At 37.2% G+C, this 24,059-nt stretch overlaps 2 protein-coding genes across 2 annotated transcripts in view; one reads left to right on the top strand and one right to left on the bottom strand.

The window, feature by feature from the left end:
- Positions 1-630: 630 nt before the first annotated feature.
- On the bottom strand, positions 631-3,797 carry LOC105192866 (toll-like receptor 13). Its single transcript, XM_011157134.2, has 2 exons — positions 3,697-3,797; positions 631-2,709 (listed from the first exon to the last, which is right to left on the bottom strand). Exon 2 carries the CDS (start codon positions 2,704-2,706, stop codon positions 808-810), a length of 1,899 nt encoding a protein of 632 aa, XP_011155436.1. The 5' UTR covers positions 2,707-2,709; positions 3,697-3,797; the 3' UTR covers positions 631-807.
- Positions 3,798-9,569: 5,772 nt separating this feature from the next.
- Positions 9,570-24,059, top strand: part of LOC105192867 (heparan sulfate 2-O-sulfotransferase pipe) — a 30,050-nt gene continuing 15,560 nt past the window's right edge. The window contains exons 1-2 of the mRNA XM_011157135.3: positions 9,570-10,437; positions 18,620-18,768. Coding sequence (XP_011155437.1) covers positions 10,388-10,437; positions 18,620-18,768 — 199 coding nt within the window. The 5' untranslated portion in view covers positions 9,570-10,387. The remainder of the gene's footprint in view (positions 10,438-18,619; positions 18,769-24,059) is intronic.

Here is a 24,059-nt window from a genome sequence, read left to right as displayed (position 1 = left end):
TCATCTCGTATCGATCAATTTTATTATTATTATTATTACAACTTTACGCGCGGATTTACGGGCACGTTCAGTGAAAGCGAATCGTCCGTCACTTTTGCGAAAATTGCTCTGTCCATTTACCTTTCTCGGGTGAATATTAACTCGATTATAAACAGTTCCGTCGAGCGATCGCACGAAGAGGCTGCGCTCGATTGATACACATTAACAGAAATGGCATACAACCATTTGTAATGATGGTACAAATTATACTTGATTGATAATTTTCAATTTCACTTTGTAACTTCGTTTTCTCGAAAGTGCAGAATTCGTGCAGCGACATAATTACACATTAAGAGAAATAGGAGTGAAAGTAATCAAAAGTAATTTTTTTTTAAGAAATATTTACAGTACTTTTACGAAAGATCATCAATCTTTTGGCCTAAGAATTATATATTTAACGTATTTTTATGTCGCGATGACACACTTTCGCTTATTCGTAAATTGCTTAAATATGTCTTGAAATTAATTTAATGAATCCACATTTTGATACATTTATCATTGAATCGAACATATAAAATATTTCCGTATTCCTTGTTATATAACAATTTTATTATCATTGATTAATGTTGAGGTGAAATAAAAAATGCACAATTTATGAAATGTGAATATATATTTTATGTTCTTCTATTGATAATTTATCACATAATTCAATAAAATTAATTTTTTTTCGGGAATTAATGGCCAATTACTTTTAATGCCATTTTTTTTAAAACATTTAATAGAAAAAAAAATACATAAGTACGTAAAAGTCTAAAAGTTAGAAGACTTTTAAACATCATCGAAGACGCCGCCTTGTATCTCCTTTAGATCGTTCTCGTAGATGTACACGCTAGTACCAAACGCGGTATTGAGGCCATTAAGAGCTCCATTTTCTAGCTTCTGGAAAGGATTCCTGGATATGTCCAAAATGTACAGACTTCCCAGATTTTTGCAAGCGCCTTTGTGAATTTCGGATATTTTATTTTCTGAAAGCCAGAGACGCCTCAACCGGCTCAAGCCTTCATAGCTATCACCCTCTATAGTCGTCAAAGTGTTGTTGTTCAAATGTAGATCCCGCAGAGTAGGCAAGTTCAGTGAACCACGCATTATGCTAGAAATTCTGTTCCCGGTCAGGGATAAGGTGGATGTCGGAGCTTGAACGAAATTATCCTCCTCGAGAATGTCGATCTCGTTATAGTCGAGATACAGGTACTCCACAGATTCCGCTAGATCGGCAAACGTGGCCTTGGCGATTTTGTTATTGGCGAGATTCAATTCCCTTAGACCAGTCAACGTGGCGAGAATGCCCTTCCGTAGATCGCGTATAGAATTACGACGGAGATCGAGCGTCTGTAGCGTCGTCAAGCCTCTAAAAGCGTTCGGTTCGATTGTCTTTATACCATTTCCCACCAATGTTAACATTAGCAAGGACGATAGACCTTGAAAAACGTCCTTTTGTAACGTTTCGATTTTGTTGTCGTCAAGATGTAGATAGTTCAAACGAAAGAATTTGGAAAACACACCATCGGGAATAGAGATTATGTGATTTCTGTCCGCCAGAAATACAGTGAGGGTATCTGGCAGACTGGAGACGAAGTTTAGATTCTTCAATTGATTACCAGCGAGATACAATTCGCGCAGATTCGTTTTCGCGAGCGCGTCCTCCTCGATCTCCTCGATCAGATTATTTCTCAAGTTGAGCACATTCAGGTGATCGTTCTTGATCACCTGACTCCAGATCATGCGTATTTTATTTCCTTGGAAGTTTACATACGTGAGACTCGACGGCAGGTCGTTCAGCATCTCCTTCGTGATCTCGACGATCTCATTGTTCGACAGATCCAACGAGGCGATCGGCAGAGATTGCAACCGATACCAGTCTTCCTGAAAACTCTTGATACCCAGCTCGGCGAGATTCACTCGCATCGCGGTATCGACCAGCACTTGGATGCATCCTTCAACGAGTTCCTCGTCTTTCAGAAGAATTTCCAATGATGTCACGATACCATCAGACTTGCAAATTTTCACTCGAGTACGCTCGCTAAGGGTTTCGACGATTTTTTCATTCTGAGATTCCTTCGCTACTTCAGTCTCATCGACTTTCCGATCCTTCTCTTCGTTCTCCTTTGCGGGTCTACTCTGATCCTGCATCGCTGCCAGCCGCTTCATCTTCTCGGCGTCTTTAAGGAAAGAATTAGCAAATACGCCCGTGCTGATACTCCAAAGAATATTTCCATCGGTAAGAATCCTAGCGGACTTGGTGAGGCCAAACAGGTGGCCCCTTCCGAAGTGTCTGATAGGATTGCGAGAGATGTCCAACAGCTGCAGACTTTCTAAACCGACGAATAGATTCCGGACGTTCGATATTTGGTTGTCTGACAATGACAAGCTCTTTAGTTTTGTCAAATTAGAGAAGACGAATTCCGGTAGAGAAGTCAACGAATTATTGGCAAGTACAAGCGACTCGACATCGAGTACGTTGTCAAAGGCATTTTTCTCCAATGCGCGAAGATCTGGTAAACCTGATAGGTTTAGTTCTGCGCGATCAGAATTTCCGACGAATCGAACGTCCTTCAAAGTGCCGTTATCGATGCTCACAATCAAATTCTTTGAAGTTTCCGTTCCAACTTCTACGGGCACACTCGCCGCTAGAGGCAGCAAACATATGACGAGGGACAACATCCTCATTTCCTAAAAATAATTAATAATTTTTCTTCTAACTTAAAATCTTTTTGTTTCTACATATTAAACGTTTCGATTAGATTACGTGATGTCTATAATATCAATAAACGTATCATAAAAATTATTAAAAATAATATATCGTTAATATTAATAATTTAATAAAGTGTATTGGTAATTTACACATACAAAGTATAAAAAAACAAGTCTTGAATTTTGCTTTTTATTATTTTGTTATTTTTAAATATCTTTTATTTCCAGAATGAGCGGAAGTTGTCCTATGAGGAAGATAATTAAAAAGTGTGTAGTACTCGTTAAATATATTATTATCTCTATTTTTATCCAGTAAATCACGATAACATGTGAGAGACTTCAAGTCGTTGATTAGGACTTCACGCTGATAGCTCAAGAAAATTCTATGGTAGGCATCAAAGAATCCCACGCTTCAGGATTATTTTGCGACATTCGTTATGATGGACGACTCTCGCGTATAGGGTCATAATTATAACGATCCTGATAAACGACGTCTTAGATTATTCTCCGAAACTTGTGTCAGATATTAGAGAATTACAGAAACCGGTTAGGCGACTCAAAGTCGAGATGCATAAACTACATTAATTTATGATATTTTCCGATAATTTCCTTAAATCACTCGCGTTCCAACAGCGAACAATTCTCGTCGTTACTAATAATTTCGCGAGGACATTCAGGTTACATTGTACAAAGAATCAAAGCAAAAGTGGACTACATCCGCGCATCATCATAAGATCCATTTTAAATCCATTCTAAACATGAAATTGCATTTAAGATATATATTTAAAGTACAAAGTTACATTCTAAAGTGACCTGTATAGATAAATTGCGGACACTTAGTTTTTACTTGAAACTTTCCATGCAGCAGTCGCCGTTGTTCTTTTGGTGGTTAATGCATCGTGGAAGCTTCAGTTAACGTGAATCACGTCGTTACAGAACATTCGCGTAAGAACATGTTCCACTTACCGATCAATCGGCTAAACCACAGAAAGCCACGGAAGTTGCTGAAGATCCCGCCTGTCTTCGGACGCAGACAGACAAAGACTGCCTGCGATTCTATTCCTGGCGAACAACGCGTAGCGAGATTCCTCAGGACGAGGTAATCACGAAAACAGGTCTTGCATATACAGGCCTTTATAGTCGAATCTCATGTGTGTACAGATTCCTAGATACGTATGTAAAAGATGGGCGTTCACGGTGGACGATCCCGCCGATCTCGCATGCAAACAGGAAGATAAAATCCTCGTCTGGCCAATCGCCCGCGGCGCGAGGCACGAGGCGCGAGGCGATTCGCTTTTTGAGTCCGTTGACACCCGAGTCCTACGACGTTGAGATCAGCACGATCCAACAACAGGATAAACGGCACGAGCCGCGTGATCCTTCTCGAATTAAATCACTTCGTCACGCCTTAATCGACGTCGTACAACTAAAGTTCGATTCTACGATTGCTTACGCGATGGTCCAAGCGCGCCTTGCGTCAAGCACTCTTTTTATCACGACTGCCTGCCGTTTCTTCTTAAGAAATCATCAACATCCGGGAATACTTTTTGCCAGAAAAATTGTGAACGCTAAAAGCGCTGCCTTACGTCGTCATTACAGTCATTTCGCTGCCTCGATCACATGACGCCACAAAGGACATTATTCCTCTTTTTGAATCAGAGTATTCAGACAAACGATTCAACGTGAGAACGAAGGTCAACGAACGAAGGTGCGCATTAATTAAATTTGAAAAGCTACAATTTAAAAATCCTTTTATTCAATACTCTTATGCGAATTATCTTTTTATTTTACGTTACTGTATTCAATTTATTACGAATACATTTCGAGTATCATTTCAAATAATGCAAATAACGATAATATCGGGTATTTGATGAGCGTTTCCGGTAGCGTTAGAATGCGATAATACAGACACAGATATACGATTTTAATCGAAGGCTCGATGAAGCATGACCGCTCGCTGAACCGCAACTGGGACAAAGAAATCGATAAATCATTTTCAAATCTATTTAAAAAATTAAAAATAGTATAATGATAATTTGACGATTAATGAGTTTGAATAAAATAATTTTGTTATAATTTGAATTTTTGAAATCCAATTTGCGTAATCTTTGTTTTTCTCTCCTTTTTTTCGCAGGCACATTCATAGATACCGTAAAGGTTCGTGAAATATCGAGAGGTGCTGTTGCGTGCACATTTAAGCACAACCAATATTTCTCCTCTGCGGATACGTTAGATAATATATTTATCTAACTCTCCTATGCTCGCGCGCATTTACCTATACTTATGCACGCGTAGTATAACGACATTCCTTTTAAGACGAATGAAGCTCCCGTGCACAAATTACCGCATATCACGTGAGAGATTTAGTTTGTAAAGGAAGTATTCTTGGAAATACGTCATACGACGCTTGATAAAAGAGAGACTTCTCTCTTTTATGCCATTCGATGGACCAAATAGCAGTACACTGGCTACCGACTGATCCGGTATTTCGAGCAGACGCGCACAGACGCGAGAGCGCGGAGCGGTCCGATTGGCGCGATCGGCGACCGGTTCGATCTCCCACACATCGGCGAGTTCCCACACAACGCGAGTTCTCGCGCGAGATAAATTTTACCTGCTTAGCCGAACGCGAAGCTTCGCGCCGCTAATTTCTTATGTTCGTGATCAGAGACGAGGAGGGCCCTTTGCCTCTCGCGGCGCAGTCGCGCAGTCAGCCGCCGGGACTGCCGGGAGGTCGTCGTACTTCCGGAAACCGGCTCGTACCTTCCGCTATGTGAGAACCACTGGATTCGTCGGATCATGCTTATTACGCGGCTATAAGAGCGCGGCCGTTCGTACTTCTCTCACGGTTCCATTCACAAAAAATCAGCCGGCCGATACGGCTCACGTGCGTCCAGTTAATTAAGTTTGTTGCACATGTGTGCTCACCGACACGGTGTCGAAGGTTGAAGAGATAGCTCGCATACGTTAATCGCCTGCTCTGAGCGATCACGCATTACACTTTTTTTTTCCTGCTCATTACTTCTACCTTCTCTAGAGTAAGAGTATCCTCGTTTCCGCAAGACTCCTTTGAGTCGATTCGACTCTCGACTCGCCAGTCACGGAACAAAAATAATAAATTATCAATTAAAGTTTCAAAATATTAAAAATTATATATTTACAAAATTATTCTTCATATATATAAGTACATGTGCGAAGCTTCATCATTTTTTTCTAAACATTTCTCTTAATCTATATCATTTCAGTTTGTTTTACGCATTTTTTCATATTATTTGTCACACAATCTCCTTTTACGTCTGTTAAAGTTTGGCACATTGTTTGTGAATATTATTCTGTCTAAATATTCTATTAAACCGTTTAACGATACAAGTTACAATTACTATAACGGTACATAAAGAAGAAAACATTTTTCAACGTCAGTTTTAAACATGGATTATCTAGCGCAAAATCGCGACGGAATGTATTGTTTCTAATTTATTCCTACAAGGAAAAAACAGAGTCTTTAATTCTCAAAATTAATATTTCACGGATCACGAAACCTAAAGGTGTCAGCGTATCCTCGAGCAAATTGCACCGGGTGCTAATTAACCACATGTAAATTTATGTTAAATTTTGCTTCTCAAACTGAATAAATTAGGTAAAACGTATAAAAATTCTCGACAATTTTTTTTTTTTTTTTTTTTACTTATATTAACAGAACTGTGTGAATGATAAAGAGGATGGGAAGAATTTTTCCCAGAATAATAATTATTCCGGTATAATTATTCGGTATAATAATTATTCCGTGTCAAATAATTAGTAGTTTTTATCACAATTGTGGCCTGACAAAATAGGTTCTGGGATATAATAATTAACGCGTAACATAAATTTTTTCAATCATATTCAGCAGCATTTTTAAGTGAAAAAATTACAATTCTGTTTGCTTCTAATAATTTGGCAACATGTAAATCACACAATCCGCAGTAAAATTTTCACAATCAGAAAGAAACTCGACATTTGAAAAATACAAATAAATTATACAGAGATGACGAGTTAATTTTCTCTTTCGCGATTTTTTATCTCAAAATCTAAAATTTGTAAAATTGCGTACAACGCTTCCCGTCGAACAATTATCAATCAAATAATTATGCGTGAGACGCCAAGTCATAATACCTAATTGAATTGTACGCAACGGCGTATAATTGAACCAAAGTAATAATAATATCATACATGCGAATGCCGGCCTTGCATTGTTACCTAGGTGCACGGCGATGTAAAGGAACAGCATGCCATTGTTTTGAAAATTTCTTTGATTGCAATCTCGATATTGATGCGGTCATGCTAATCGCTCTAATACGAAATTGTATGCGATTTCTGAATGTTCTAACTCTCTTCCTGCCATTGTGATATATTGAAAACGGAAAATAGAGCGAGAGCTCAAAGACTATTGAGCATGTGAAGTACGTATGAGTATTGCATTTGATTTTTTTATACGAGTTTTAGTTACAAACTTTTGTCTTTTTATTGCTAAAATTGTTAAACTTTAGAGAGATTCTTTATAAAATTTTTCTTTGTTTAAAGAAAGTAACGGTTAATTCTTTATTTAAAATTGCAATAAAATATTGAATATTATTTCCATCTTTACTTTAAATAAAATCAACACAGTAACAAAAAATTTACTATAACAGTAAGTAAGCAGTATTCTTTTTTCTTAATTAATCATTTGTACATTTATTTTGTATGTGATTTGACAATGTTTTCTACAAAATTAAAAAGATGATTAAATGTTGATATAGCCCAGATATTTAAAAATAAAATTAATAAGCATTGATATAAGTTTTAAAGACTATTAGTTATAAAGAAATATACATATTTTGTCAAATAATTCTACGATAACTTCATTTTACTTTCATAACTAACAAAATTAATAAAAAATTAATAAAAATTTTATATACACGTGTCTCTATAGGTAATTTTATTAAAAATTTATATACCTCAATATGAATACTGAATATGCAATATGAAAAATGTGAAATAATTTTCTAGTAATTTTATTAGTAAAAAGAAATCAAAATTTTTCTTAAAAATATAATTTGCACCAATTATAACATTTCTTAATTTTGAATTGATTATTCAATTCTTTTCAGCCTTATTTTTAGATGTTTACTAAGTATTTTGTAATATTACATATTTATTATGCTACGCGCAACACGTTTATCGTCGAGGATATCTCAGACGAAAGGAGAGGGAAATGGACTACGTGCGCGTGCGGCAACATACATTTTCTTACTACAAGCTCTTAAGGTTTCATGTGTAAATATTACACGAAACAAAATACATCTCCCATATTTTACATATTTATACATATATGTATATATTTGTAACTCTTGCAAAAACGTAACGTATTACAAAAAAGTTACTTATTTATAATTTTTATGTTTAAAAATCATAAATTTTTGCACCTTTTGAAGATTTCTTTATATACTTGGAGTACTTTAAATTAGTATTAGTAAAATTGTTTTTCATTACAAGAAATAACGGCTCATATTTAATTTGTTAGAAGAGAATCTGCGTTTGTAATTTTCTGCAAAAAAAACTTATCTCTTCTCTCTCTCTTTTCCATTAAATTTATCTACTTATCAATGATTAACGTAATTCGATATATACATTGGCATCTTACAAGTTTCTCGATGATTAAATTATTGGCTTTAATAGAATGCATCGCAGTCTGTGTTACTTTCATAAGAATTTCTCTATCCGATCGCGATGGGTAATAAATGCGGCAGCGAGCATTAAATCATCGCTCGGAAGAGTGCGTGTCTTATTAAATGTAGCTAATGTGCGTGATATATGTGTACCGATAGGAAACTCATTTTATCGACTTATTTAAAACTGTTTTGATAAATTTGGCCGTGACCATCTGGAAACCTGCGCTGCTGCGTTTAAATTTCTTCCGCTTTGGAACATAACTACCTCAACATTATTCTTGCATTACGCTGCGTCGTAACGTACGTGGAAACTGTTAATAGATATTAGCTGTTAATAGTTAATAATTTATTAATAAATTTTTACATGAAAAAAAGTGTTATTAATTATTAATTATGACGTTCTTGTTGTTTAAAATGTCACTCGAGTAGCCAACAAATATTTGGGATTAATTCAAATGACATATTATAAGTTTACTCCCCACGTTCTATTTAAAATTTAAATAAAAATTATCTTTTGAAATACATTAATATTTTTCCCGTATTTTATGTAACTGATGAAACTGTATAAAACAGAAATATGCAATTTGTTTTTTTTTTTAAATTAATATTTATTTTTTGCACGATTTAAATTTATTTCATTAAATTGTTCCATTCGCACAAATCTATATGGTTCTAAAGAATCTATTATACATTGGGGGTGGAAGAAATTTTGTATAATTTGTTTTATATTTTTTAACAGAATGTAAGTTTATTTTAAATTACAGCACAAAGAGGAAATACGTTGTTTGGTTCCAAAGAGGCTTAACTTTTACTTAAAATTTAAATTAAAACTGTTTTCTAGAATAACTCGTTATCTTTGTCATAATTTATGCAGTTTCTCGTAGAAAAATAAACACATTTACACGTGCATAGCGGTGCAATAGAAGTCGAGCTTTCGATACAACGTATTACGCGCAGGTCGCGTTTGGAAAAGGGAACATCTGCACGCGGATCAAGGTTAAAAAGTTCGATCAGCTTAATTATAAAATCCCAAAAACGCAGGCGCCTCTTCCCTTCACCGTGAACGGCTGACGGGGCAGAGTGGAAGCGGCCCCGGAACAAGGGGCCCGGCTTGGCGCAGCGGTGGGACGGAGCGAAGTAGAATGTGGAGTAGAATCGCGGCATTACGTGCCACCGAGTAACGGAGCGCGGACGCGGAATAGAGCGTATCGCGTGTCGTCTCCGTGTTTCTCGTCCACGCGAACGTCGAGGCATATCGAGAATCGAGACGCTGGAAACGGCGAAGAAAAGCGGCAGTCGCGTGTCGACCGGCGGACAGGACGGTTCAGATCGAGCGCGAGCGGACTGTTCGCTCTCTCGACGCAACACGCACGTTCGCCCTCCGGAGGACCGATGACTGAAAAGATCCGCGAGGACGGTCGACGCGTGCACGTTTCGACACCCGGAACCCCTACGAACTTCCGACCCGCCGCCGTCGATTCTAGCAAAATCGCAAACGATTTCGCGATGTCGCAAAGGACGTAAAGTCGCTCGGCGGCGCGGAAGAGGACCGATCGCGACTCGCCGATCGAGGATGTTGACCTGGTAGCGGGTGTCGATCGACGGGAAAATCGCTCGCTCGCGAGAATCCAACGGCTGACGCGCTGTCACAGCTGTCGGCGAGCGTTAACGTTCGATCGACAAACGTTTTTTTCGTCCTTGCCGTCGTCGTCGTCGTCGTGGTAGTCATTCAGCAGTGATTCAGTGAATGGACTTTATGAGTGACCGTTATCGAAGCTCGGCAGCATTCGCGCCGAAAGACACGTGATTGTGGCCGTCGATGACGATAGACCGTCCTCCGATGGATCGTCCTCGCACGTGACCATCACCACCGCCGCAATCTCACCGTGGGATATCGCGTCCGATATCGCGTACCACCGACAAATAACGTCTCATCGTGGAAAAGGCTGGATTTCGAAAGGAGCGGCAGGATGCCGAAGGAGAACATGTGGCGGCAAAGGAGAGTGCCCGTTCCCAAGAGGTAAGGAGGCTATCGCGGGACGCGAGATTAACCGCGGCGTTAAAGGCGCCTAATTACGCGCGTGCGATTAACATCTCTTCTATAAGATGCCATCAATATTTATTTGCGCGTAGAGCATGAGAGTACGCACGAAGGGATACCGTATCCTCTTGCCGGTCTATCCTCTCTAACGAGCCAAGGTATTTAACCGTTAAGCACGCTGGTGACTCAATCTTAGCCAACCATCGTCCACCTTCTCGCCGGATCAGGGCTTTTTCTCTCTTTCTCTCTCTCTCTCTCTCTCGTCATTCTCTTCTTCTCTTCACAAATTTTCACTCCGTTTTAAAGAACAAAATTCTATGAATTTCAAGAAAATTATTTAATAAAAAGACCAAATAAAATGAGCAAACAATCAAGTGTTACAATATATCTTTGATCTTTAATAATAAATGGACGACGTTTCAACTTTAATCACCTTCAGCACGCATATTATATACATATATATTGATTTAACAATAAAACCTTGAAAGATACGTAATGATTATTTCAATGATTTTATTATAAAAATGTTTTGGCGCATAGATATAAAAAGTCATGTTACGAGTAATATCAGCAGTAAAATCAAGATAAGACAAAAGTATAAAACATAGTCGTGACATTGATTCGTCATTTCCTGTTCGCGAATAAATCGAATCGGGTTGTTAAGAAACATAATGCAGGTGTCACTTTAATCGACGTGGCATAAAGCATAAAGATTATTATTTCTGCTTCTATTTTCTAAGAAAAGACCACAAGTTTTTTATAATATATAGAGGACAGAGGAAAGTGTGTCGCCAATATTAGCATTCTATTTTGTTTTTGAATAACATTTCTTAAACAAAAGCTAAAATTAAAATTTTAAAAACAAATACAAACGAGGAAGTGTCTTTTATACGATGTTACAGCAGTTTTTATAATACTATTTTGTATTTTGTAATAATAAATATTTTTGCAACATAATCCAAAACGAGCGTCTGAGAAATTGGGTCCTAAAACTGGCATCCCGAACAGTAATAGCAAATTTTAGACACCGCTCCGTAGTGGAGAATTCAATTATAAAATAAATTTAAATCACATTATGCAAGAAAAAATTATGCAAATTTTATTTTTGTTTTTCAAGATTTTATTTTTAGCAGATTTTATGCAAGAAAAGCCATACATATAAACTATGGATTTTTATTTAATTATCTGATCAGTTAATGTTTTTGTTAGTATTAATACAATGTGCAATGTATAGTACGGAGGATGTCGCTTTAGAAGAAGTAAGCCAGTATTGATAACTTTCCTTTATTATAATTATTTTGGTGGGCAATCATAACATATTGTATATTTAAAAATTAGACATTTATTGGTTTAGAAAAATATTGTTTATTTTAAAAATCGTTTTTTCACACAATTTTTTTTTCAAGTAATAAGACACTGGTCTCGTTAACAAAAAAAAAAAATGGAAAGAAGAAAGCAGGAATATGAAATTGATATAAATTTCAGGCAGTAGGTTGCGTAGATTTCTTTTAAAAAACATGCAAATTTCATTTCAGAACATGCGATGATTTATGCACATATCGATTGCTGTATTCCTTATAAATTTTAAAAGATGCAGTCATAAAAGTAGAAAGCAAATGGCTACTTTTACAAATGGCATCTATAATGAATGTAATTCACATACCTGTTTTCTCTACGTGGTATGGAATATAATTATATCGTTATTATTATTAGTGTTATTCACCTAATTTAGGTGCGTTAATCTTAATTATATTCTCTTAGAATAAAAAGTTTACGTAAAATAATTTTAATCATGTTTCTCTTCAAAAAGTATCAAAAGCATAATAAATTGAACAAATCTATCTTGAACCGATAAATCGATAATTTTCCGGTTATACTACAAATAACGGACCATTCTAGATATGTCACCCTACATGGAAAATACGAGAAAGTTGGTGACAGCAAGAAATACTTAATTTCAACGTTCAGATGTTCTTTTATCACGAGTCAGATGTGAACGCACTGAAGGCGGGCGGCACGATGAACAGTCACGACGACGACGACGGCGAGTCACTTTACCGAAGGTTTCCTGTTTCGCCTCATGAATATGTCATTACTTTTCGAACAAGTATAAAGTTAACGGTGAAAAAAGGAATAGCGCCAAACATCGCGTCGCGTGTCGCGCGTCGCGAAGATCAGGGTCGAGGTAAGGAGTTAAAGGTCTCGCGAGCAGGGAGACTCTCGCTGTAAGCTACGTATGTGACAAATCGATTCATCATGGCGGAATAATGCGAGAGAATCGTGAGTGGCCGATTCCCGGGTGCTCCGTGTCCTATGCAAATGCGTGGTTTGTCGGCATGCGATTTCTTCTCGCGATTGACCCCCCCAAGCGCGCGTAAAGTCATAAGTCACAAACGAAGCTGGTGGTCTACATTGCGGAACGTATACTTTGCAGAATGCGGTAAATAGGACTTGTCCGTTGGATTTTAAAGGCAACTCTACGAGAAAGGCTACCCTCCATATTTCATCAATTATATCAATCACTTAGCAATTAAGGATTAAATTAAATGTCCGAGAGATTTATAATGTATGTACATAGATGTATAAATTTGCAGTTTTATTTAGAATTTTACTTCTTTTTTTTTATCAAAAAGACTTTTACATTTTTACTATCGACTTGTTGACTTTTAAGCAAGACATTTATATGCAATGTGGCATCTTTAACGAAATACACTAAAAAAAAATATTTTTAACCAATTTCTTATTTTCTAAAACATTTTACTTATATTTTATTTATATTAATTTTATTTTTATTTTATTAAAATTTTTGTTTACACGACGAAACGTGAGCTTTTTTTAAATTAAAATTAAAGAAGAAATTGCCCATGAATTGTAAATTTTGCAATCTACACGAAGAATTATCATGCATCCGCGATAAAGGATAAACATGGTCGTTTCGCATCCCTCATTTATCTCATGTTAATACAGTTGATAATTATGAATTCTGCCACGTGAGTGATGAACCATCGTGACGTTTGCAAGAATGCAGGTCCATTTGTCTCGTTTCTGCGGCTCGTCCCGCGTGATGAATTTTGCTGCCCGAGCGAGAAAACCGCGCGCATTCGCGATAATGAATCGCCAGCATCTATAAATAAAAGTTATGATGCCTGTTGCGTAAATGAGGCAGGCAAGAGGTATCGAAGAAAGCAACCGAGGAGGTGTCATTGCCGTAAAGTGGAGTAAGGGAAGGGAAGGGAATGGAAGGGAATGCTTCTGGATGGCCTGGCGCGTATCAGAACCATCATTATCAGCCACTCGTCTTGCCTAGCTCTCGCTAGGTGCGCGGAATCCCTTCTACTCGTACTTCCGACTTCTCTACGACGATATCAAGCGCACCGTACGCGTACAACGCAATTAAGAGCGACTACGATAATGCGCCTTAAGTGGCCGTATGCGAAGATTCTCTATTTTCATTATGGGGAAACAACCTCTCCTCTCTCCCCTCTCCCCTCTACCCTCTCCCCTCTCCCGTATCAACGAATAGATAGCCAGCTGTATATCAAGCGTAAAATCTGATTTAATAAAGTATGCATAATGTCAGAGGGCATGTCTGCTTAAGTACGTAAAAATGACGAATTAACATGGGTCGGACGTGCGTACGCGTATAATTTCTTCCCTGTTAACTTTGAGTATACTACGAGTATGAGTGCAGATGCCTTTTTCCGCGAGAGCTCCCCGAGAGAGGAGAATCTGCCTTTGAAAGATATCACAGTTGATCGGGACATCCGGTACGTATTTACCAACAAAAGCAGCGGAGAACTCGTCCAACTGGATTGAGATAACGCACACTTGGTTAAATTTAATATTTAATTGAAAACATACACGCAAATGGAACGATCCACTTTAACTGTTTCCGAGTCATTATCTATACGGTGATGAAGAAAAAAGCATTAATGACAAAGTTTTAGAAATATATAAAGCAATCTGTTGTAGATTGAATAAACCAACGTACCTACCTTAACGTACATTTCGCTTGTGAGCTTTATTGGAATACGGCTTCGGCCGTAGCGGCTGCAATAATTTATCATATACGCGCGCTCGTTAAAGTCAATTGTGATCGTTGTATTGCAACGAGCGGCATTGTCGGAGGTGCATCGACCGCGATCAAAAGTTGCATTGCAATTTCAGCACGAATCTCCGTGCTGCCTCGCGGCTTTGTTGCCTCTACCAATCTTACCACGATCCATTACGAAAGATTAAAACAAAACGCAGGATCATCCCTCTCCCATAATCGTAAACATTTTCTACGGCAGTCCGTATCGGAATGTAAGATCGAGCCTGAGAAAAGCGCGTATTTGAGAAAATTAATCAAATTAACAGCACAATCGACACAAATTTGCACACGTCTGCTTCACGAGTGCTTCAGGCTACAGGCACGTTTTATTTCCTCTTTCCTGTTTCTCATGAATGCTGGAATAATAATTTAAAAAAAAACTAACAATTATTTCCCGCAACTGTATTCATAATAATCCAAAACAATGGAGATATACTTTATAATAAAGTTCCGATATGACTCTGGTACATTCAAGAAAAAAATCTTTCCCGTCTCTCTCTCTCTCTCTCTTTTATTTATTACTAAACACTTTCCTGAAATGAGAAGATTATCGTGGCAGTTTATCACCTTATTTACCACCTTGTGTGATCCGCGATTTTCTAAATTAGGCTACAATAGTATCAGACGATCTGACCCGTAGCCCTCTTTAACCAACTCGCGTATTGGAATAGAAATTCCTAACGCTCATACATTCTTGCCATCGGTTCTCGATGGCACATTTCGCGAATCGAATACCTACACGCGATGTTCTCACCAAGCAGGACAATCGGATTTCCAGATACATGTTATGTACTCGAGACGTATGTACATACATACATAGATACGCGATGCCTCCGTACGTATGTATGTACTCCGTTACGGTATATATAAACGCGTTCCTAAGAGCTTACGGTTCCCTTCTCTCCGCGTGTCGTTGACACTGGCGTTCGCCAGAACGATACCGTTCGTTTCTCGCTTTTCCCTCGAGTAGATCTGCTTACGTTTCACCGATAAGCCCGGAAGAGTCGCGCGATAGAATACCGGAGAACGTCCTTGTATATCCTCGAGGAAACTAGCGGCATCGCGGCATCGCGGCATCGCGGCATCGGCGCGACGGATTACGATGAAGGATAGTGATTTGCGCATACGTACAAATTGCTCGAATCAAATTATAGATAATTTCAGGAATTATTCTCCTATAGACAGTCTCGTAACTTACACGTAAAAAAATTTATATATGAGTAATCTCCCCTGTCATTTTTCAAGAGAAACTCCAAAGAAATTTATAAAGCGCTACAAACATTTTATGCTTGACGCACGCAACGTCTTAATTCTATGCGTATCATTTAAAAGTACGAATAATAAAAAATATAATATTATTGTTTGTTGTTTGTTTTCGTTTAATTTTACGAGCACTAGCATACGTTGTATATTTGATTAAAGAGGTAGTAATTGATTGTACATAACGTTTAATTATTTTTATAAAATTAATAAGAATCTGTATTTTAATGTTGTCCTCCGGTAAAAGTATTAGGTCTATTGTTTTTCAAATTACGAGCTGACCTTGTCAGACCACAAAAACATTGACTGCCGTGATAAATTATTTGTATTTTAACGCAGCCGACGAAAATCTCTGCATTATTAACTTGTTTCGGAAGAATTTCGTAACTTTTCCCATGAAGTACTTGGTATCTCGCACGATTAAAATCTGAGATTTCTTAATGAGACGTTAGTAGACCGTAAAACCGTAAATTTTTCTTATCTTAATTAAAAGTCTGAACCTCGAAACAGTATTCAAATACTGTACACGTATATATATTATAATACGAGTATACGCACGGAAAGACTAAATAAATTTTGCAAATTTATGAATATGACTTAACCGCAAACCATTGGCATTTAATACGCACACATATCATTCGAAAGAAACCACACTTATCTATTCAAAGCATACTAGCTTTCCTTATTCCGTTTCGAATAAGAGATCGACAGTTTTCTCTAACATTTGCAAATCGTATTTTAATTTTCATCAAGTGATTGCAAAATATAAAAAGATCGCGCAAGGACAGAAAGTAAGACGTAATGATAGAATAAATCACGCATAAAGAAATTGTAGAAGACATTGACCAATATAGCGTGGACAATACAAAATCTTCAAGATTTATAATTATATAATCAAACATAAATGACGTAATTTATTTCTTGTCTCAGAAGAAATAATCTTTCTCTCTGGAAACTGGAATTTAGTTATTCCAGTGTCAACTTCTCTTACAGTCCCATTATAAATATTTGTATTTTCTGGAGAATTATTTAATTTCCACGCGCTAATGAAAAACTAACCGTTCAATGACGGTACAACTCACAAGCTGAGATTATTCATGAAATTGAAGCACAATGGGAAATATGAGAATGGAACGTTGACACTAATAGTGCAATCTGTCTGAAAACGAAAAAATCCATTATTTTCGAGGGAGTGTTTTAGACCTTAAACTTCGAGATTAGCATATTTGCAATATCAAAAAACATGAGTCTAATATTTTTTAATATTCTACAACTTATCCAAAGCTCATCAAAATCGGTGAGAAATCGTTCTCTTGTTAGATAAAGAAGACAGATGTAACATCTTATATATTAATTGAATTAAGTAATTGAAATCTTTAACATTGAGTTATTTTTCCATGACTTAATTGCATTATGTTTGATATAAAGTTTAAATCAGTACGATTAGGTTAGGTTAGGTTAGGTAGTATACATAATTGCAGCTCATCAAGATCAAATTGCAGAATCGGCGCGGCGCGGCGACGCGCGGCGACGCGCATTCAAAGCCAAAGTTGTATGTAGGACGATTGCATGGAGCTGTTAACGCGGTCGGACGCGTGAGATCGCGCAAAGTACTACATTCGAAGATGAAAGATTACGGGGCACAGCGACACGTTCACAGATTATAATAGGAGGAAACGTCGAGACAATTAGATACGGATTTCATTCCGGCGTGGCTGTTTAATCGTAGCTTCCGATGTGATACTTGCGGGTTAATCGCTGACGAACGACGCGAAGAAAATCAATTATTTCTTCCATCGCCCATGCCGGTCGGGTCGAAGATTACCGGTGAGCTTCATAATAAAGGCGCCTCGCGATTTACTATGCATTGCCTAGCGCAATCTTGGAACTCGGTAATCGTGGAAGGAATCGATTACAATGGTCTCGCGTGCGCTGCGCTGCTCCACACCGCGGCCGCCGCCGCCGCCGCCGCCGCCTGTATCGCGTTAATGCAACGTTTATTGCATTATTTATGATATACCGTACGAATAACGACTGCTATCACGGGGCGATTCGCGATGCCGTTGCTATTCCCCGCGTGTATTACACAGCTCGTTAAATGGAAGGGCTCGAGGGCAATAATGCATTCAGAGAGGCCTTAAGCTAATAACGTGTTACAGTACTTTCCTTCACAATCTTTTACGTTTTACGCTTAATTAGTAACGTTTTTATGCCAGCGTAAGAGACGCCTGCACATTTCTCCAAGATTAATCTTCTTAAAAATACTTTTCTCTTTTTTTTTTTCAACGGACCACCTGTGAAAAGTAAGAGTTCTCCGAGACTTTTCCTCACACACAAACGCACAATTTAGTGGTAAGCGATACACCTGTTGCGTCGACCCCGCGAAATTGAAGCGACCGTCAAGCTTCACGGTCGACGAATATTCTTCGAGAACCAGGTCATACGGAGAAACATCATCTCCCAGACGGGACGACCAATTACGAGATGGATGGCTTCGCCGTGCCCTGATTCCCTCACTGCCAACCTAGATGACGATCGACTCGTAATATTTTACTTGCGAAAGGGCTTCCCGGCGTGGCGCGCGGCGCGGCATCGCAATTTCGCTCCGTCATTTCGCGCTGCCACAAATTGAACTCTTCATTGTTTACAAATCGAGCAGATATTATCCTTTGTCGCATATAATCGAAACAATATCTCGCAGGCTAAAAAAAATTACAAATAAAATATGCTAAGCGAACGAATAATAATATAATGCAATTGAATAATTATGATATAACGATATTATTATTTTTTTGTTTTTGCTTACAGGACGATCGAGCTGATTGCTTTAGTAGCGATATCCAGTACACTTTTTCTCTTTCTACACACGAGAGATCTACATTCACGTCTGAAAAAAATGGAAGTACGTCTTCAACCGGGGGAGGATGATGTGCTCTCGGCAAATCAGCTCTCGTCAGGTAATATATTCCACAATAAAACTGAGACAAACGCGCACAATGCCGGATATAAAAAAACTTCTCTCTCTCTCTCTCTTTCTCTCTCTTTCTCGTTTTATGTAGTAATAAAAAATAGAATCGTGCGCTTGCAAAAACTAAAGATAAAATAAATATAAAAACGAGTAAAAATATATATATGATAACAAAATCAAAATTAATTTATACAAAGAACATATCCCAGTGCACATTCTAAAAGATATTGTAATTAATGATACAATTTAAGCGATAAATAATAAATAAGTTACTGGTTACATTCAAACAAAATAATAATTGCAAAACGTAAATTGCAAATTTCTCCCTTTTTTTTTTAATGCGATGACAAGATTCGGGACCGTTAGAATGTTAATTGGAAGGAACTAATTATCTATTTAATTACACAAACGTGCGATAATGGGTGCTAGTTTCTCGTCGCCTGAAAATGGACTACATTGGAATTACACTCGTGTCAGCCGGCGCGGCGCACCATAATAGACACGTTTATACATGCGCTTTTACGTGCTCGTACATATTCCCCGAGGGTGCTGTTGACTTCCCGGTTGAGGAAGGTCAAGGTGTGAGAGAGTGAACGCGCATAATATTCAAGGAGAGTTAAAGATGCTTGCGCATTTCGCTCACAGCCCTCACAGGACGCATGAGGACGTCGTTAGTACTTGAACATTTCTCATAGTTTCTCATTTTTCAAGTCAAATTCTAGAATAGAGAATATGAGAAATACAAATACAAATAATACATGTATAAATAGAGAATGAGAAATAAACAAGTTCTATTTAGCTAAAATTTTCGGTTACTTAATTAATTGTTCAACGTGAATTGTTCACAAAGTTTCTTAAGTGCCATAATTTTTCATGTACTTGACAATTCAGTAAATAGTTTCATAATTAAAAGATTAATGTACAAATTTCAAATTAATTTATCAAGTGGTTCACGTTTGACAATGCTTCACAGTTATTGTGTTTGACATCTCGAGATAATCTCAAGATAAGTAGATTTAGACGCTTGAAAAAAGTCACATGAAAAATTACGCCATCATAGTGTCATTTAAGAAACTTTACGAACAACTCATAACAATATTATCGCATTGTTCAAAAAAGTTCCTCTAAATGATATCTAAACAAAGAACTTTAATTACAGAAAGAAAATAACTACTTTTTCTTTACACTGAAAGAAAGTTGTTAACTTGATAAAAATTCTTCGGTTTAAGTATTTATACATACATTTAAATTGAGTATACTAAAAATTGAAGTAAAGTTTAATATTTATCTAATCGAGTTAACAATTTTTTTCTCAACGTACACTTGAACTTTTTATTAAAAAAAAAAATCAATAACAAATTCGTCAATGAAATTGTTTTCATCGGTGCTCTCTGTCGAAACGTGTTTATGTGCGTGCACGGACATTAAGAGAGCAAGATCTCTATCGCTTCAATACCATACCACATCCATTTCGCGGGATTCGTAACGGTAGCAAGAAACTCGGTTCGCTCGCAATCGCGCACTAATTATTCGTGCACCTTCTATCGTTCGCTTTACACGTGGTAATCCGCATCTTTGCCGCACCGTATTATTTATTACGTTACGGCTTGCAATTACGTCCGGCGCCGCTTTATTATTTAAAGCGGTGCAGGCACGCTGTCTCGAAGCGAATGCGAGTCGTGCTCGTTCGCGAGATCGAGAGTGCAAAACACTCACGGGATTGTTCCTGCTATTCGATTTCTTGCAAATTCAACGATTACATATGTATACATCGGTGTATTACTTTACATGGAAGAAAAGTTGCACGATTGTAGTACACGCTTTCTTTACCTTCGCCACGAATCTGTCCAACTAATTAACAGTCATTTTTGTACATATGTTCAATTTACATTCTTTATTTTTTCAATCGATTTAAAGAAGCACGTTTAAAATTTTTTTCTAAAAATCTAAAAATATCCTCTAAAAAAACATATTTTTTCTTTTTAATAAATTTATGCATATGCAAAATAGATTTTACCGGATAGATTTAAAATCCGCAACAGAATGCTTGTGAATACTCGTGCAAAGCCGTGCGAAAAGGTCTTTACTTTCAATAGCGCCCCTGCACGAGAGTTAAAAAATGTTATTCATGGCCTACATGGCAATCTTCACAGAAATTCGTCTCTCCAGAGAACACAATGATTAACAATGTATTATGAACTCAGCTCACAATTATTATAATAACTAGTCGCATTACTTTCTACTAGAAATTTCACAATTGAAAGAGTAAACATCAGCCTCTCGTTTTTGTTAAGCGAAAGTCAGAGTGTTCGAACGAGCCACACGCACTTGCATTAAGATCGAAAAAAAAGAAGCTTATTTTATTCCCGTGACGAAGAGGCTTCGACAAAAAGATCATTCGTGAGCAAGAAACGATGGAAAATTCGACGTGCTAACCATATCCAAGTGTAGTCGTTAAATCTCCGTGAAATAAGTGGCTATAAGGATCGGTAAGTATACAGACACGAAGAGGGAACGGTTTTTTGCTCGAACATTTAAAAATTTAGTTAGATACAAATCTGAAACGTAATTTTCTTAGACTACGAAAATACTTATGTAGAACGCTCACAAGAACCCAAATGATTGCTAAAATGCTACAAAACTGCTCATCGTGCTTCACTGCTCATCCTACAAAATTATTTGCACATTTAGTTAAAGATACTTGTAGATACCGCAACAAAAACTATTCTTGCCGTGTACATGTACAGTAAATATATTTTTTATATTCTTATCATCTTTATCTAAAATTTTCATTCAATGGCCGTACATATGTACATTTATCCATGCATAGTCCTTGATTGAGTGTTCGAGGAATCAAATTTTGAAGAGTATGCCGTCTTCAAACCAATGTACAGAAAACACGTCGAAATGATTTCGCTCTAAAAAGCTATCAAACCAATTATGATGATCGTAGGTAGGCACTGATCGCCGAGTAGCACACGAAGCGCGTGAAATCCGCATGCGATACTCTTAAAAGCCGTTCACCAGCCGAGAGGAAGAGGCAACCGGGTACACGTGAAAGATAAAGGATGTTCCCTGGAGGCGGAATTGACCGAGCAGTCGAGAGTGGCCACGTCAAAGGGAGGTGAAAGGAAAAACGCCGGCGAACGTGAGCGAAAATAAATCAGACGCGTAGTAACGCTCGTGAGCGTTAAAAGGAGAAATGGATTAATCGCTCGCGGCGATATAAATGGCGATGTGAATGGAAATGAAAGTTCAATCGCTCACATATATATATACAGTAGACCGCGAGAAGAGCCTCTATTGAGAAAGATAGGCTCGACGATAGGCTCATACGATAGTAGAAAAGATGAAAAGCTGCAGTAAAAAGATGATAGCTCGATGCACGAAAAGCAGTTGCTTAGATATCAAAAGAAGTTGTTCAATGAGACGTGCTCGATTTGTGATAAATGACATTTTTTGCTAACGACGACTATTGTAATAAGAACGTTTTTTTTTTATTCTTATAGTTGTTATAATAAGAATATATAAAATACAATCGAGAACGAAAGGCTGACATTAGCTCATAGAATCTCAAAGTCAGTGACAAGCTGTAGGTAACCAACCTGGTGTGATAGAAGAAAGAAACGGAGGTTCGTTACATCACGAGAATGAAATGGATTAACGAGATGCCTTCCACTTCTTCGTGAGGATGCGTTCGCACCTTCGTGGTGTACCCCGTCTCGATATTATCGCGGCTCGCAACAGCTCGTAATACGTCCGCGAAGAATGTGCAATGTCCGGCCCCTTCGCGCGCTAGATCGAGATCAAGGATGATCTATGGAGTGCCGTCATTCGCGGAAACGATCACATGACTCGGTAAAAATTCAAAGATACGACGCGATCGTAAATAATCTTTATATATGTGCGTGTGTATGACCTGTATTTTTCTTACATGCTTCTTTACAAATTTCTAGTCTTTGAATATAAAATGAAAAATATATTTAAATTAATTAAAAATATAAATTATCAAGTAAAATATTGATTTTTCTTTACAAAAAAACTATAATTTATCAAAAAATTACTTTTTGTAATAAAACTCTTCTTATCATACAACCATCATTAAAAATTTTTCAATATTCTGATTGATATTATTAGCCTTTAACAGTTTACGTTATTTTTGTAAAGTAATTTTTTTAAAGTAAACAAATTTTAATAAGACATAATCAATTTTTTACGCAAAATCAAAAACTTCTAATTACTAGATTATCCACTATTATTACATGTTATTTTCTTCGTTTTGATGGTTGTTCTGAAATAATGTCACGAGTAGGTCTCGCAGCCTATTTCCTTGTGTGTATTCACGCATAAACTTAATGATCCAACGATTCAGCGCGGAATAAATTTATACGAGGAAGGACGAGAGGACAAGAAGTTCGCATACGTGTAAACGATATTAATACGGTCGACGCTTTACAATCGACCTCGTTGGTGATGTTTACTCTAACTAGTAGTAGTAGCCAGCCAGACATAAAATAACAATAAGCGTGGGTGAAAGTGAAGCACTTTTTGCACGTACACGGTATAAAGTATATGTAGTTGTTGAAAGCAGAATAGCTCGCGGCTTCTTCAGAGGCTGTTGTTACAGTGAAAGTAACGCCTTATTGATAAGCAAAAGTGTCATGTCGAAATCAATTAATCGGATGTCCAGATGACGAGACTAATTCATTCAACAAGTATGCCATTCTCTCGTGTCTCTGTCAAAAAGTATGTCACTCTTGTGTATCTGTCAACCATCAAATAATCAATCAAGTTTTAATCACATTCATCTTTAATTAATGTAAAATTATTTAAAAATAATTCATACGTATAAATGACTCCGTTCAAAACTATCTTCTTCAATTATATTTCTATTTTTGAATTTTAATAAAATCTGAGTTTGCAAAAAGGAACAATTGACTTGAAAAGTAAGTTTCGGCAAAATTTCAAAGATTTATTTTCGACAAAGAGAAAAATGATATAAATATACATTCTTTTGTTTCGCGAGATAATAGTTTCGAATTTAAAAAATGAGACGAGATCTACGAAAGAGGAAGCGTCGTATATATAAAGTTACAGAAAATTAAACGCAAATTCAAGAATGACGCTCACCTTTGTTCACCACGTACTTTCTTTCTGTTGTCATGCAACGCTATTGTTCCGGCCACAATCGGTCGGCCAGTTTAAAATAGAATAGGAAGTGATCCTTATTGTTGCGTTTACAATATACAATATGAGTCAGGTTGTCTGCCTAAAGAGTAA

This window comes from Solenopsis invicta, chromosome 8 (genome assembly GCF_016802725.1).
Source record: "Solenopsis invicta isolate M01_SB chromosome 8, UNIL_Sinv_3.0, whole genome shotgun sequence".
Taxonomy (NCBI): domain Eukaryota; kingdom Metazoa; phylum Arthropoda; class Insecta; order Hymenoptera; family Formicidae; genus Solenopsis; species Solenopsis invicta.
The sequence above is the reverse complement of the archived record's forward strand: the minus strand, read 5'-3'. Positions and strand labels throughout refer to the sequence as shown.

Bases quoted from the DNA above. Each gene is read 5' to 3' on its own strand.
- LOC105192866 (XM_011157134.2), bottom strand. From the start codon at position 2,706: ATGAGGATGTTGTCCCTCGTCATATGTTTGCTGCCTCTAGCGGCGAGT.